The sequence below is a fragment of the Macrotis lagotis genome, chromosome 5, assembly GCF_037893015.1.
Source record: "Macrotis lagotis isolate mMagLag1 chromosome 5, bilby.v1.9.chrom.fasta, whole genome shotgun sequence".
Classification (NCBI taxonomy): domain Eukaryota; kingdom Metazoa; phylum Chordata; class Mammalia; order Peramelemorphia; family Peramelidae; genus Macrotis; species Macrotis lagotis.
The window spans coordinates 174,603,440-174,619,619 of record NC_133662.1 but is presented as its reverse complement, the minus strand read 5'-3'; the positions used below and the strand labels follow the sequence as shown (position 1 = coordinate 174,619,619).

The 16,180-nt window shown below is 37.2% G+C and overlaps 1 protein-coding gene across 2 annotated transcripts in view; it reads right to left on the bottom strand.

Moving 5' to 3' along the window:
- Positions 1 to 16,180, bottom strand: part of SYNJ2 (synaptojanin 2) — a 146,397-nt gene that overhangs the window by 113,724 nt on the left and 16,493 nt on the right. For both annotated transcript variants that reach the window (XM_074187923.1, XM_074187922.1), the window contains exon 2: positions 2,581 to 2,667. In XM_074187923.1, the coding sequence (XP_074044024.1) occupies positions 2,581 to 2,667 (87 nt within the window). The remainder of the gene's footprint in view (positions 1 to 2,580; positions 2,668 to 16,180) is intronic.

Genomic DNA, 16,180 nt, shown 5'->3' with positions numbered 1-16,180 from the left:
GGCACTATGGCTCTTCTGTCAAGAGAAGATAACCAAAGCCATAGGAATGGATGAGTTCACCAAATGAGTACAGAGAGAGAGAGGTGGTAGACCAGTGCGTTCAGGGAAAGTTGTTGTTCAGTTGTTTTTCAGTTGTGTCCAATTCTTTGTGACCCCATTTTAGGAGTTTTCTTGGCAGATATAATGGAGTGATTTGCCATTTCCTTCTCCAGCTCATTTTACATGAGGAACTAAGGCAACTCAGATAATTCAGAGTAAAGTGATTTGCCCAAAATCACACAGCTAAAAAGTGTCTGAGGTTGGATTTGAACTCAGGTTCTCCTGACTTCAGGGCTGGTGTTCTATCTACTGTCTACCTAGATGTCCATATTTCCCATCAGAAAAAGAGAAGACAACTATAAATCAGACAAGAGGTGATGTAAGATAGAAAGTGAACCAGGAAATAATAGTGTCATGGCAGTGTCAGATTCAATCGATTGAGAATGAAAAGTGAGAAAAGTCCATTTAGAGGTTATTTATTACCTTAGAAAGAAGTTCCTTTAAGTGTGATTGGAAGACAAATACAATTCTATTAGTAGTAAAAGTAGACTACTCCTTCGGGGAATTTACTGATGTCATCTCTCTTTTGAATTTTTTTTGGGGGGTAAGGGAAAATTGAATATATTTATATATATATATATATATATATATATATATATATGTATATATATATATATATATATACATATATATATATATATATATATATATATATATTTAAGGAGCTAATGAGAAGGGAAATAAACCAAAAAAGAGAAAGAATGATCAATAGAATAAGGTTCTAAAAGAGATGACAGTAGCATTGTTGAAAAGAAGGACTACCACCTAATCCCGTGATAAAGGAGCAATGGAGGAGGGGAGAAGTGAGAACAAAGAGGTTTTGAGGTACAGAGTGGAGAATTGAGGGAGTTTATGTGTAATGACCTCAACCCCCTTCTAAAGTAGGAAGTAAGGTCATCTGATAAGGGAGAAGGGAGTGGGATGGAAATGGAGGCTTGAAGAAAGGGAAAATTTGGAACAGTCTCTGAAAGAAGGGTTACAGTCCAAGAATAATTATCCCATATCAGCAAAACCTCCAGAAATGTAGTAAAAAATACATGACAAAGAAAAATAGTTGATTTTGTCTTTTTAAAAAAAATGTCATTCATTTTAAAACATCTACTATCTGACTTATGTGTCCTGAAACTTCTGGATGTGGAGGAAAGGAAAAGGGAGAAATTCTTAAATCTCAGGGGAAACAGTTCACTCCATTTAGATAAATTAATAGCCTAGGCACTGGCCTTGGACATGTGAAAGGAATTTGCAGTCCTCTTCTCTTGACCAGTAGTCTAGAAAAAGATATTGGGTGGGGGCAGCTAGGTGACATAGTGGATAAGAGCACTGACCCTATAGTCAGGAGATTCTGAGTTCAAATCCTCAGACACTAGATATGTGACCCTGAGCAAGGGTCATACAAGATAATGGGTAAAAAGTGAGTGGATTTCAGATACAGAAGAAAGGACCTATTTCCTTGAGCTAGGACTAAATCTGTGATATAAAGAACCCTGAAGGATCAGTAATCTATGATGCAGGGACATCAGAAACAAATTGCTTAGCTACTAAAAATTACAGGCATCCTAAATCTCTGACCAGGTAATCCCCAAAATGCAGTATGTTTGAAACACTATTCTATAGCAACAATAATGACATTTGTATAACCATTTACATATGTTATTACCTTTGAGCTTCAAAGTAGCGCTATATTATAGGTCTCATAGTATTATTCCCAATTTACAGATGAAGAAATTGAGGTTCAGAAATGTTAAGTGCCTTCCTCCTAGTTACATAAATATCAAAGGCAGGGTTTGAATCCAGGTCTTCCAGTCTGATGCTAATTTTTCCAAATTTTTATACCTTCCGAGATCAGACAAAATTATAAACTTCATTCCCATTCCCCATCTCCATGCCAGCTCTAAATCGGTATTTATCTACATTCTGTAAATCTGCATTTCTGTTTTTTTGCCTACTTCTATCTATCTATATCTATATCTATCTATCTATCTATATATATAAAATCCCTACACCACCCCATCTCAGCTCCTCTGCCCTCCAAGTTCGACTCTTTTAGCAGTCATGCCCATCAATCCTGTCCTTCACCTGCATCCCCTTGGTGACACCTTCCAATCCTGCAGATGCTCCTCAAAAGGATCAAAATACTAAAAATTTTTTACAGGGCTCCCAGATCAGGCTTTCATTTGGGCAGAAGATGAAAGGAAGTTCTGTCTCTACCACATCAGTCTCGTCCCTCACCACCCTAAAGCTGTTAGCTGTCTACAGAATTAATACTGATCATCCAAATTCAGCCATTGCCCCTCACCCCCTTCAACTACACCAATATGAGTTTAGTTTTCTGAAGAAATGCTAAAGAGGTTTGAATACAGCTGCAAAACCGAACAGCTGGACCCCATGAGTCTTTTAGACCTGACAAAAAAGGTGCTATCTGTCCCGCTAATAATGCACACATTCCGATTCCCCTCATTTTTACCCTGAATGGGCACTTACCAGATATTAACCTGAGCTCGCCCAAGCAGCCGTAAGCATCTATGAGTTTCCCATACTGTCCTTTAATTACCTCCTTTTCTTCTGGAGCTGAGGAAGAAACAGAAAAAGCATCCACGTTAGTTGTTCAGGGTTCATTCAGACGCAGTGTGTTCCATCTGGCTTCCCTCCCACTCTAAAAGGGGGAAAAAAGGAAAAGGGAAAAAAAAAAAAAAGAGAATCCAGACAATAGCACAAAAACGGGTGGAGGTTTTTTATGATGGTAAATTATAACGATGCAAAGTGACAGGAAATCCTCCCGGAATGGCTGGATGTTTAGAAACCCAGACCTGCCTCTAAGCAAAGAGAAAGGTAAATCCCAATAGATCCCACTCCACGCTGACTCTTTCTGCAGACCAAGGGAGCAGACTCCTCCCGGGCCTCATACTGTGGGCTCCCACTATACCCCACCAGCACACACCATCTGTTCATAAAAATGGAATTGATTCATTTTTAACCATTTTGGGCCCTCTTTCAGAAAGAAGTAAGGGTTGGTGATTTAATCCTTGAAATAACCAGTTCAGTTTCAATTTACCTCCAGTTTATCAGGGGAGAAAATAGGTTCTCAGTAGATAAGAATGAAAAAGGGCTCATTTCTCTCCCACTTCACCCAACACAAACCGCCCCACCCCACCCCATTCTAGGGCAGACTGTAATCCTAGGCTCAGTTACTCAATTCCTAGACAAATTGACTCTCTCAGAATAGGCCCCTGCTGAAACCATTAACAACTACTGCCCCAAAACCCAAGAGATTACCTAGCTTAAAAACAGAAACAAGCAACAACAAAGGAACAGAAAGACCAATTTTGCTATCAGTGGGCAAGATGAAAACATCACACATCAAGTCCTATTAAGTAAAAGGAAGACAACCTTCAAGGATACTAAATCTCAAAGAGAAAGACTTTGCATTAAAAGCTAAGAACCAAAGGTTAAATAAAAGGGAAATGAGAAAAATATATTTTTTAAATGCACAAATCTTAGTGAGAGGTCATTCAGAAGGGCAAACAACAGAATCACTCTTTTTTATTCTCCCCTTCTCCCCCAACCCAGCACCATATTTAAATGTCAAATCTTATTGATTCTACCTTTACAACATCTCTCCCTCTCCCATGGGTTTTCATTTATTTTAAATCACAATAACTCTTTCTCTATTCATACTTCTCACCTAGTTTCTTACAATGGCTTCCTAGATGGTCTTTGTATCAAGTCTCTCCTCTCTTCCATTTCCCCCCTCCCCAAAACTGCAAGTGATATTCCTAATCTTCATATCAGAAACAAAGCACAGTCTGATTTGTCACTATGAATCTCAATAAACCTCAATAACTCACTATTAATTACTAAGCTCAAACACAAACTCCTTTCCATGGCATGTAAAGTACTTCAGAATGCCACTTTACCCTACCTTTCTAGTCTTATTACATATTTCTTCCCTCCGCTACTTGCCATTTTCCTGCTTTAATACTGTTTGTGCTATAGTATTTAAAAGAATCTAGGAGAACCTAGGAATGATAGCTTCCTGGAGCTCCCTCACCTTGGACTGACAGATGCATCCTCCTCCAGGCACTGGAAATCAGAGTCCCTAAGAGAGGTTAGTCTTCAGTATTAATTTATTTTGAGTTACAGCTTGGAAAGATGAAGAAGCTCTTTTCATTCACATATTTATATAGATTAGTTTAATGAATTAACTTTCAACCTGACTCTAACCTGTGAGAGTTGGAAAAGAGACAAAGGAGAAAAAAGACTGACCCTGGCTGAGAAGACACTTAGAGGGCCTGTCATAGGGAGCTTAAGAAGATATGAGAAGAAAATAATAATAATAATAGTGGTATTTATATGGTAACTTAAGGTTTGCAAAAATATTAACATTTTCTCCTCACAACTACTCAGGTAGCTGCTAGTATTAACTTCATTTGGCAAATGAGAAAACTGAGGTAAACAAAGGTTAAGTGATTTTCACACAGATAGAAAGTGTCTGAGGCCATATTGAACTCAAGTCTTCTTAACTCCAGGCGTTTAAAGTCCTTTCTCTAAACAAAGAAAGGAAATGGAAAGACACTCAAGTCTTTCCCAACTTCCAGGGGCCAGATGAGAATCAAGTCACTTTCTGAAGTCAGGGAACTGTGGGCAAAATACCTTTATAAAGGAGAAGGAAATTCCACATATTCATTAGGCAAAATACCTTTATGGAGGAGAAGGAAATTCCACATATTCACCTTCTTGTCTTGTAAAACAGATGTTTGCTTAGGGCTCAATGGATCAAATGAACCCACAAATAAGGTGGCTATGAAAGTTCACTCTAGGAATCAGAGAACAGATTGCAAGGTACAGACTGTTCAATTATTTGCTTGCTATTATTTCCACATATTTTAAATTGAAAAAAATGCCTCTCAATACCTTAATTTATAAGCAGTATGCTTGTTAAGACATTGTACTGGCTAAAAGGAAAACCAGGAAGGTCTTTGCAAGTTTGTTGAGGATTATTTTACTTGCTAAGAGTTTCAAGGAAACTGATTGATCATGAAAAAGATTATTGAATTTTTCCCCATTCTCAAGCAGAACTAACCTATCCTGTTTTACATTTCTAATTTTCTCTTTTCCTACCCATCAACTGATTCATACAAGAATACCTTAGAGAAGATAGCCAAAGCATAAGGAAGTTTACAAAGATTAAAGGTTTAGATAAGGTTCATCTACATTACACAAACCACATCAGAAGGCCCATTCCTCAGAAAAGACTAATGACTAAAGGGAGTGCTTACTTAGGTCAGGGGACCAAGAGACAGTAAGTTGAGCTTGGAGGTGTGTGGTTCTGTTTTGCTTAGCTGTTAATATTTCTTATTGATTTTTAATTTCCTTTTTTCAATAAAGGGAGAAAAATAAATGTTTATTAACTTAAAAAAATTTTTAAAAAGGAAAAAAATGATACTTCCTCAGTTTGGCATTCAAAGTCCTTCAGAATCTGGCTCCCAACAAATCTTTCTAGGATTATTTCATATTACTCCCCCTCATCAACAATATGGTGAAGCCAAACTGACCTTTGTGCTGTTCCCCAAATATTCAGTTTCATTTCCTACCTCAGACTTAGCATAGGCTGTGCCTGACTGTTTCCCCTTCTCACTTTAGCTTCTGGAATATTCCCTTCCTTTAAAATTCAACATAGGTGCCACCTCCTACATGAATCCTTTCCTGATTTCCCCCTTCTCCCAGTGGTACTCTTTCACCTTCTGAAATACTTTACATCTCTTCTGCATTTGTTTATTCATGTCCATGACACATTTTTCCATCTTAAAGTAGAAGATTTTTGAGAACAGAAAATGTTTTATTTTGTCTTTGTACGTTCAACCCTGCAAATCAGAGTCACTTAGTGAATGTTTATTAAAATGAAATTATCTCATCTCATCTTTGCAACAACTCAATGAAGGTACCACCAGTATTATTACTGTATCTCTAAAATCAGAGACTTTAAATGCTTTTCCAAGAATCATACAACTAGTAAGCTTTTAAAAGCCACATTTGAACCCAGGTCTCTTCTGAGTTTTTCCACTGTGCCATAATCTCTAATATCATAACAAATGTGTAAAGCAGAGGGGGATTAAGTCCCTTTTTTCAGCAGGCACTAGTTCAGATCAATATTCAAATGAAACAAATGTGCTTTTGACTTTAATAAGATTTTCTGTAATAAGATGCTCTGATGCCTTCTTTCTAAAGCAGATAAATGCTAGCTATGCTCAGTCTAAGGGTGGCCACATGATAAAGAGGCAGAATCTGCAAAAAAAAAAAAAAAAAAGACTGTGGGAAACAATTTGCAAGGAATTTCTCTCACATAATATTAGACTATCTTCTTGTATTTCACTTTCCCTAGAGAAGACTCTAAAGGTTAGGGGGCAATTAGGTAGCACAGTGGATAGAGCAATGACCCTGGAGTCAGGAGGGCCTGAGTTCAAATCCAGCCCCAGACATTTAATAATTGGCTAGCTGTGACCTTGGGCAAGTTACTTAACCCCATTGCCTTAATTAATTAATTTATTTTTAAAAGATATCAATCAGCAAGTATTTTTTATTTTTAAATTTATTTATTTTGAATTTTACAATTTTTCCCCTAATCTTGCTTCTCACCCCCCCCACGGAAGACCGTCTGTTAGTCTTTACATTGTTTCCATGGTATGCATTGATCTAAGTTGAGTGTGAAGAGAGAGAAATCATATCCTTAAGGAAGAAAAATGCAGTATAAGAGATAGCAAAATTACATAAGATAACAATGGGATTTTTTTTTACATTAAAGGAAATAGTCTTTCATCTCTGTTCAAACTCTACAAGTCTTTCTCTGGATACAGATGGTATTCTCCGTCACAGATAGCCCCAAATTGTCCCTGATTATTGCACTGATGGAATGAGCAAGTCCATCAAGGTTGATCATCACCCCATGTTGCTATTAGGTTGTACAATGTTCTGGTTCTGCTCATCTTGCTCAGCATCAGTTCATGCAAATCCCTCCAGGTTTCCAATAGAACACCATTGTCTTAATTTTTTTTAAAAAAAGAGTGCCTTGTATATAATAAAGCAATATTGTAAAAAAAAAAAAAGTAAAGGTAAAGGTACTCCTCCAGCTGGACTGAGAAGTAGTACTGGAGGAGTACCTTTGGATTCTCAATGAACATCTATGAGTTGGAGCAGAAACAGCTCTTCAAAAACACAAATCTTTTTCAAAGGTGCAGCAAAGGTTGATAAGCAAAATACAAAACAAAACTTCTCTATGGAACAGAAGTCTGGGCAACCAACCCAAAAACCAAATCAACAGCTTCTGTGAAGTCTTTTATGAAGGTGCACCTTCCCATTCTCCAAATTCTGCAAAAACCACAAACCACAAAAATCACCCTGTGGGAAATAGCAATTCAAAAGTTACTATGCTGGACAAATTTTGCAAGGTATCAGCAGCAACTCCTGAGACAGCCCAGAAACTGGTGATTTACTGAGTAAAAGGAAATTTATATTCTTCTTATATATTGTATGAATATAAACTTCATACAGAGTCAATAAATACCAACCACCATAGAATGACACCTTTCTGCACAAGTTATGCTCATAAAAAAGAACTGATGGAAGCTGTATGCAGATTAAAGCATACTATTTTCACTTTAGTTTTTTCCTTGTTCTGTTTCCTCTTTCACAACATGACTTATATGGAAATCTGCTTTACATGACTGCACATATATAATTGCTTACTGTCTTAGGGAGGAGGAGATGAAGGGAGAAAATTTTGAACTCAAAGTTTTATAAAAAATGAATGTTAAAAAATTTTCCTCACTTGTCATTGAAAAAATAGTATTTTAAAAGAAAAAACAAGTTAGGCTCATATGCCAAATATGATCTTTGGTTTTAGTGTATGATTTTTTGATACAATTTTTTTGGGGGGGTTTACAAGTCAATAGAGTTAAGTGACTGAGGTCACATTTGAACTCAGGTCCTCCTGACTCAGGGCCAGTGCTCTATCCAATGCATCACCAAGCTGCTCCTTAGTGTATGATTTAAAGTAAACTAACTCTGAAGTAGAGACATACAATGGGTGAGAGCATCAGCCATAGAGCCCTAATTCTATCATTAATCTGTTGCTGAGTCTACCTTTCTACCTTTACATCTCCTATATAAATCCCCTTCTCTCTGCTTACACAACTACCATCTGAGTAACAAGTCCATATCCCTGTATACCTGGATTGTTGCACTGCCTTCTGATCGGTCTACTGGTTCTCTCTCAATTCCATTGAAATGTCAGTCATCTTCCTGAAACACAGTGCTGTCTCCATGTGGCACCCCACTAAACAATAGAGTACAGTGACTCCCTATTTCCAGAATCCAATATAAAATCCTCTCTTTGGCATTTAAAGTCCTTCACAACCTGATCTCTTCTTACGCTTTACTTCTCATCACATAACTCCACCATTCATCAACCTTGGTCTTCTTGCTTTACTTCACACGTGATATGCAATCTCCCAATGCCTAATCTCTCCCATGCCTAGAATTCTCTTCCTCCTCAACTCTAATTCTTGGCTTGCCTCAAGGCTTGGCCTAAATTTTTCCTTTCTTGGGAGGCCTTCCTTTTTTTTATTTTTATTAAAGATATTATTTGAGTTTTACAATTTTTCCCCCCAATCACTTCCCCCCACCACGGAAAGCAATCTGTCAGTCTTTACTTTGTTTCCATGTTGTAGTACATTGAACCAAATTGGGTGTGATGACTGAGAAATCGTATCCTTAAGGAAGAGACAGAAAGTCTAAGAGATAACAAGATCAGACAATAAGATAGCTGGGGTTTTTTTCTAAATTAAAGGGAATCGTCCTTGAAATTTGTTCAAACTCCACAGCTCTTTATCTGGATACAGATGGCACTCTCCTTTGCAGACAACCCAAAATTGTTTTGAGAGGCCTTCCTTGGTCATTGTTCCCACTCCCAGTCCTTCTAGTGCCTTCCCTCTGAAATTATTGCATACTGCCTCTCCTCATAAAATATGAATTCCACAAAACTGTCTCTGGGATCTTATTTTTTGTCTTTCTTTGTATTCCCAGTGGTAAAAACTGTATCTATATGATAATAATAATTAAATAATGGTTCTGAAAAAGGAAGGGAGGCTAGCTTAGATGATCTCATAAATCCTTTTGTTACAGTCCTCAATCCTCTGACCTAAATAGAATTCAGCACAGCTAGCTGTACAGATGCACTTTAGACACCTGGAAAGCAAAAGTTCTAGACTAGATACTATAGCTCAATTATTTCAATTATATCAATTCTTTGTTTCCCTATTTGGATTTTCTTGGCAAAGACACTGGAGTACTTTGCCATTTCATTCTCCAGCTCATTTTACAGCTAAGGAAACTGAAGCAGATTAAGTGACTTGGCCAGGATCACACAAGTAGAAAGTGTCTTGAAGCCAGATTCAAATACAGGAAGGTGAATCATCCTGACTTCAGGTCCTGTGTCCATTCCCTGAACTAACTAGCTGTTCTCTGGGCTCAGGTAGAAAAAGGAAGAAAAGGTTGTCATTCCTTCACTGACAAAAAGGAAATAGGTTTTTACAAGCTATTCCTGAATCCTAAGAACACCAAAAGTTGAAAAAGGACATCAATAACTAATCAATCAAAATCAATCCCTGTCAATCCCTGACGGCAATAGGTAATTTAAAAAAAACAACACCGCTTCTCTACTCCCTTATTCTTATCTCCCTTTCTTTGAAACAACTCAGCTTTTGCAAAAAGAAATCAGACATCACTTTTCCATTAAAGGGAACAATTTCAAAATAAGGAACAAGAATGACATCAAAAATGAGTCTGACCTGTTGACAACTGGATAAATGTACTGGAAGGAGGGACTCTTGAAATAAACAGACTTGCCCCTTGTGACAAAAGATGACTGCAAAGAAATTCAAAACTCCAACAGCTATACATTAAAAATCAACATGAGGCAGCGGCAGAATAAGTGAACCAACATTTAAAAATAACAATAATAAAAAGATGAATCAATTTGCCTTATAGAATTTAAAAGAAATCCTTTGGAACTGTCTCTTAAGACTGTGCCAACATAACTTCATGGGAAATAAACCATCACAGGAATTTATCTGCCAATTGTTTTTTTTTAATTCTTAAAGAGTATTAATATTTTTAATAATGTGTTGAAAGTCTGTGTTGTGTTCCATCTTCAATTGCGGAACCAGAGAAGCAGAAGTGGGGAAAACCATTTATTCAATTAACGACTTAATCAGTTCAAAACAGATTTTCCCATGTAACATTCATATGAAAGGGAAGGGAATAATTATGTAGCATCTACTATGTTCCAGATACTGTTAAGCTTTTTTTTTAAACAAATATTTTTATGCCTATTTTACAATAAAGGAAACTGAAGGTCAAACTGCCTAGTAAGCATCTGAAGCTGAATTTGAACTCAGGTTTTCCTGACTCCAGGCCCAGTGTGTTATCTATAGTACCACTAGTCTTCTCATAGTTCCAGAATGGCAGAACTGAAGAGAATTTTGAAGATCATATAGTGTAACCATCTCACTGTAAGATAAAGCAACTTTAGAAAAGTCAAGTTTGTGACTACGATCACAAAACCAGTGAAACCCTGACCTTCAAGATTTGCTGAACCCCCAAACACAGCTTTTCCATTATGACACACTGCTCCTCAGATGTGCCGATGGCAAAACAGCTAAATAGTTTACGCCAAGCAAATGGAAAGATTGTTTTACTGATACAAATCCTGAGGCAACCTACCAAAAACCTATTTATGCCCTACATTTCTACCAGGAAACAGGTTATAGTGTATTTTTTCTGGCTCACCCTAGATTAGATCAATCATCTAATTGCTCTGCAACTATGTGAAGCGCCATATAGATACAAGTACATAAAATGGGTTCATAGCAATATTCAGAACTCCTAATGGAATAGAAGATTAAAACAATCCTCCTACATTCAGCTATTGAAGTAATTTTTCTTAAACTCAGATCTGACCATCTGATTCCCCTCAGTCAACCAATTCCAGTGGTTTCCTACTTGCTTCTGGAACAAAATATAAACTCTGTTTAACTTTTTGTTTGTTTGTTTGTGACAAGGCAGTAGATTAATTGACTTACCCAAGGTCACATAGATAGTAAGCATCTGAGGTCTGATACTCAGGTCCCACTGACTCTAGGGGCTAGTGCTCTATCCACTATAACACCTAATCGCTACCTCTGTTTTTAAAATCCTATAAAACCTGACTCCAATCTATCCTTGAAGCCTCATTGGACATCACTGCTCCCTCCCATCTTTGATCCAAGCAAACTAGCCTTTCCTCTACTCCTTAGACAAGACATTCTATTTCCCATCTCTGTATCTTTTCACTGACCCTTTCACCTGCCTGGAACACATTCCCTCCTTCCCTCTACCTCAGAATCCCCAGGTTCCTTCTTTTAAGATGCAGCTCAAGTATCATCTGCTGCATGAAGAGTTTACTGATCCTTCATCTGCTACTACTCCCCTTCCTCCCAAACTAACTTGTAATGTGTGTATATAGTTTGTATATATTGTATTTATTAACTTATATGTTCCCTGTATTCCTATACATGATTTCCCCATTTGCATATAAAATCTGCAAGTAGGAATGGTTTCACTACTTGTTCATCCCTAGCATGGAATACAGCATCTGACACACTGTGTTGCTCAGTTTTGTCCAACTCTTTGTGACTCCATTTAGGGTTTTCTTGGCAAAGAAACTGAAATGGTCTACCATGTCCTTCTCTACGTTATTTTACAGAATTGAAGCAAGTTAAATGGCTTGCCCAGAGTCAAACAGTGTATGATGTCAGATTCAAATTCAGGAAGAGATTACCTGACTTCAGGTCAGGTACTCTACCTAGCTGCCTACTGGCACACAGTAGCTTAATAAATACTTACCAAATGACTAAAGATAAAAGAATAGCAAATGCCTGTACACTAGATATATTATATATATCTTAGCATCTACATTTAAATCTCTCAGCAAGCTAGTGAAATTAGTGCTATGAAGAAAAGTGTCATAAAGAATAGTGGATAGAGGGTCACAAGATTAGGATTCAAGTCTCAGTTTTGTCAAATTCTTGATTTAAAAAGTCTCAGCTTGGGAGAATCTCACTTTTATCAACTGCAAAATGGCAATAAAAAAACTTAATACCTCAAGAGGTTGTTTGTGTACAGTGTCTTTCATAAATCACAAAGTGTCTGGTGTTCTATTGTCATACACATGGAGGGATCCAAAAGATCAAGGGAACCTACCCACATTTGGATGGCCTATTAGCAAATAGAAAAAAGGAACTTGTTCAAATGCACCGTAATTCCCATTGCTCCTCTTTGTTAGTCTCTAAATCAGATACCCAGCCTCATCTCTTCTATGCTCTCTCCTTCAGGCAACCAGGTCTCTGGGACTAGTTTATGCTCTGTGGAAGTCCTGTATATTGGAAGCATTTAGGCCAGCCCAGAGCTGTGCAGCAGATCAGGTTCCATTCAGTGTGACTGCTGGTGCCCTGGATTACTTTTCCATTCTGTCTGTCCTAGATTCCTGCCCTGCTAACTGTGCCAGTTTGGTGCTACTTATACCCTTATGGCCAGCCTTGACTCCCAGCACCTAAGTGCCATGCTGTAACCTCTGCTACTGTACATCTTCTTACTCTGGCTAAATCCTCCTGGTTAAACTACCAGGTGATTCATGCTCACAAACTGCCCGATACCCATCAGCAGTTTTACAGAGATCAGCCATTCTATTTTTTCCTTTTTTTAAGTTGTTTTTTGAATTTTACAATTTTTTTCCCCCAACCTCACTTCTCTCCTCCCACGCCCCCACAGAAGGTAGTCGATAGACTTTACATTTGTTTCCATGCTATACAGTGTTCAAATTGGATATATTGAAAGAGAAATCACATCCCTAAGGAAAAAATAAAATATGAGAGACAGCAAAATTACATAAGATACCTTTTTTTTAAATTAAAAGTAATAGTCTTTGGTCTTTGTTCAACCTCCACAATTCCCTCTTTGGATACAGATGGTATTCTCTATCGCAGAAACCCCAAAATTGTCCCTGATGGTTGCACTGATGAAAAGAGCAAGTCCTTCAGGTTTGGAGATCAGCAATTTTAAAGCATCTTTGTAAAATTGCCTTTAAAAAGGGAAGGAGAGGGTAGTTCATCAGTCAATAAATAAGCACCTACTTTGTGCAAGACTCCAGGGCTATAAAGGTATAATGTACAAGTCACTGACCTCAAGGAGTGTATATTCTATTGGAGGGAAATGATACAAGGACAGAAAAGTAAACACAAAAATGTAAAAAAGTAAACACAAAATGTAATCAATTAAATACAAAGTAAGGGAGGAAGACATTTGTAACCAAAGTAAGGGAGGAAGACATTTGTAACCAAAATATCAAGAATAGTCTAAATGTAGAAGGTAGCACTAGGCTCAGCCTTAAAAGAATCTGGGGATTCTGAGACTGAGCACATTCTAGACCCAAGGAGCTGTCTGGGCAAAGATAAGGCAATGAGAAAAGAATTCTGTAAATAGGGAAAAGCAAGTGATAGAATTTTGTCAATGGAGAACAAGCAAACTGGCCAGGGTGGCTGAATGACAGAGCTCACAAAGGGAAATAATGTAGAATGAGTCTGGGGAAAAAAAGTAGGCTAGATATAGATTATGCCAGTTTTAAATGTCAAGCAACTTTTATTTGTACTTTTCCCTAAAGGCAAGAGGGAAACACTGGAGTTTCTGGGAAACCTGGTAGCCTAAGTGAGGTATTGGAGAGGTTGTTTTTCAAATCTTCAGACTTTTATTGAAAACTGGTATTGTGGTTCCCCTTTATTGAGAGGTCAGCAAAGGAAAGATGGGGATAGAAATGCTTACTTTGCTGAACTGGCTTCAGAAGCTTGGGTCCAGCCCAAGGAGTGTCAATCTTCAAATGGGCCTTTAAAATATACATTAACTAAAATCTAGTCAGGGCTAAGTAGAATTTCAAAATAGGAAGGGTGCATAAAGTGGACAGAGCTCGCACATACTTCTATCAGTGTGGGGAAGGTTTGCTTTTGTTCTCTGTAAGAAAAAATGTGTGTGGGCCAAACCAAAAAAATCTATCAGACCAAAAAGTCTTCACTCAACAACCTTTTACCACAAGACCACAGTGGATTATGGCACTTGCCATACTCTCTGACAGATATGCATGGAAATCAACAGGAAAAAGAGCTCTAACTGAAGTTCTCTCTTGACAGTTCAATTAAATTGCCTGCATCACCATAACTCAGTGGAAAGAAAACCTGCCAGAAAGTTAATATAAACATTAACCCCAGCTTACCAAATCATGTCTATTTTAAAGACCATCTCTTGAGTTCACTATTAGTTTTAATTAATACACATTAATTAAGCACCTATTAAGTGTGCCAGGACAAACTGCCTTCTGTGGGGGGTGGGGGGAGGGAAGTAAGACTAGGGAGAAAATTGCAAAACGCAAAATAAATAAAATCTTTATAATTCAAAAAAAAAAGCCAGAAGCTGATGGTATAAAGAAAAGCATAGTTTATTCTTACCATCAAGGAAGATAATATATATACCTATTTTAGTGTGTGAAATAAATAATAAACCTGGTATATGCAAAATATATATATATATACATATATATATATATACACACACACATACACACACACACACACACACACAACACAAATGACAAAAATTACAAGAAAATAACAGAAAATACTTAAGTTGAAAGCAGCCACAGGAGGTATGGATCAGAAAATGTTGTTTATATGGGCTTTGAAGAAAACTAGGGATTTTAAAGAGATGGGGATGAAGAAAGTGAGTTACAGACAAAAGGAGAGAGTCTGTGCTAAGGCAAATGAAATATCCTATGTGAATTAAGAGCCAGGGTCAGTTTGGTTGTACTATATAAAGTATATGAAGATTATAATAAACTTGAACACATAGAGGAAAGCTAGGTTGTATTAGGCTTTAAATATAGGTAGAAACGTTTGTATATGATGCTATAAGCAATAGGAAGCCATTGGACTCTGTTGAGTGACAAATGTGAGTGACATGGTCATAGGCCTTAGGATGAACATTTTGGCAGCTATTTGGTGGAGACTAGATAAGAGAGTCTTAAGGAAGGCCAATCAAGAGACTACTGCAGTCCAATGATGGCTAGACAGTGAATGTGTAAAGGCAGAAAAGGGGGCAATAGGAGCTATACTGTGAAAATAGAATTGATTTATATGTAGAAACAGTAAATGAGGCATCAAGGTTGATGAGGTAAAAGCTGGCCTCAGCTGTGTGGCACTGGGCAAGTCAATCCTGATTGCCTCAAAAAAAAAAAAAAGATAACTCTAAGGTTGCTGATCTAGTAACTGGAAAGAGTAGTGGTGAGAGCTAATAAAGGATTATAGCTAATATTTGTATTATCTTTTATACTTTACAAAATATATTTAAATACATATTACCTCATTTAATCTTCACAATAACAGTATCAATACCCCTTTTACAGACATAAAACTAGAGCTCACTGGGTCAAAGTGACAAAGGGTTATAATTGGCAGAGCTTGGCTCTAATAATGCTCTGTCCACTTTTATAGAGCTGCCTCCCACTAATTATTTCCTTCTATCTTTGTCACTTCAGACTAAGTCTTTCTATGGAAGTATTTTATTTTCTTGATGAAAATGAAAATTAGCTTTATTTCCTCCCCTAGTCTCTCATAAGATTTTTAAAAAGTGGAGAAAAAGAAAAAAGGAAAGAAAAAGATAAAGAAATCTTATCTGATTCTCTAAAGGATACTTGTGCTAACTAAAGAACAAACAAAAAGTTTCTTGACCCAACTAGAGTAAAGGCAATGTTTTCCCTTCCTCAAATCATTCTTCAATCAATTAATATCTAATATCTCCTATTCATGCCCTATCCTCTTTTTTTACTCTTCTTCCTTCAGCACTTAGAGAGAAAATGTCTGCTTTTTTGTCCTTCCTGCCATCCAAAAAGGAATCACTGAAGGGTATGTGCCTCCAAGTCTAAGAAGGGCAAGGAAGCTTGAATTCC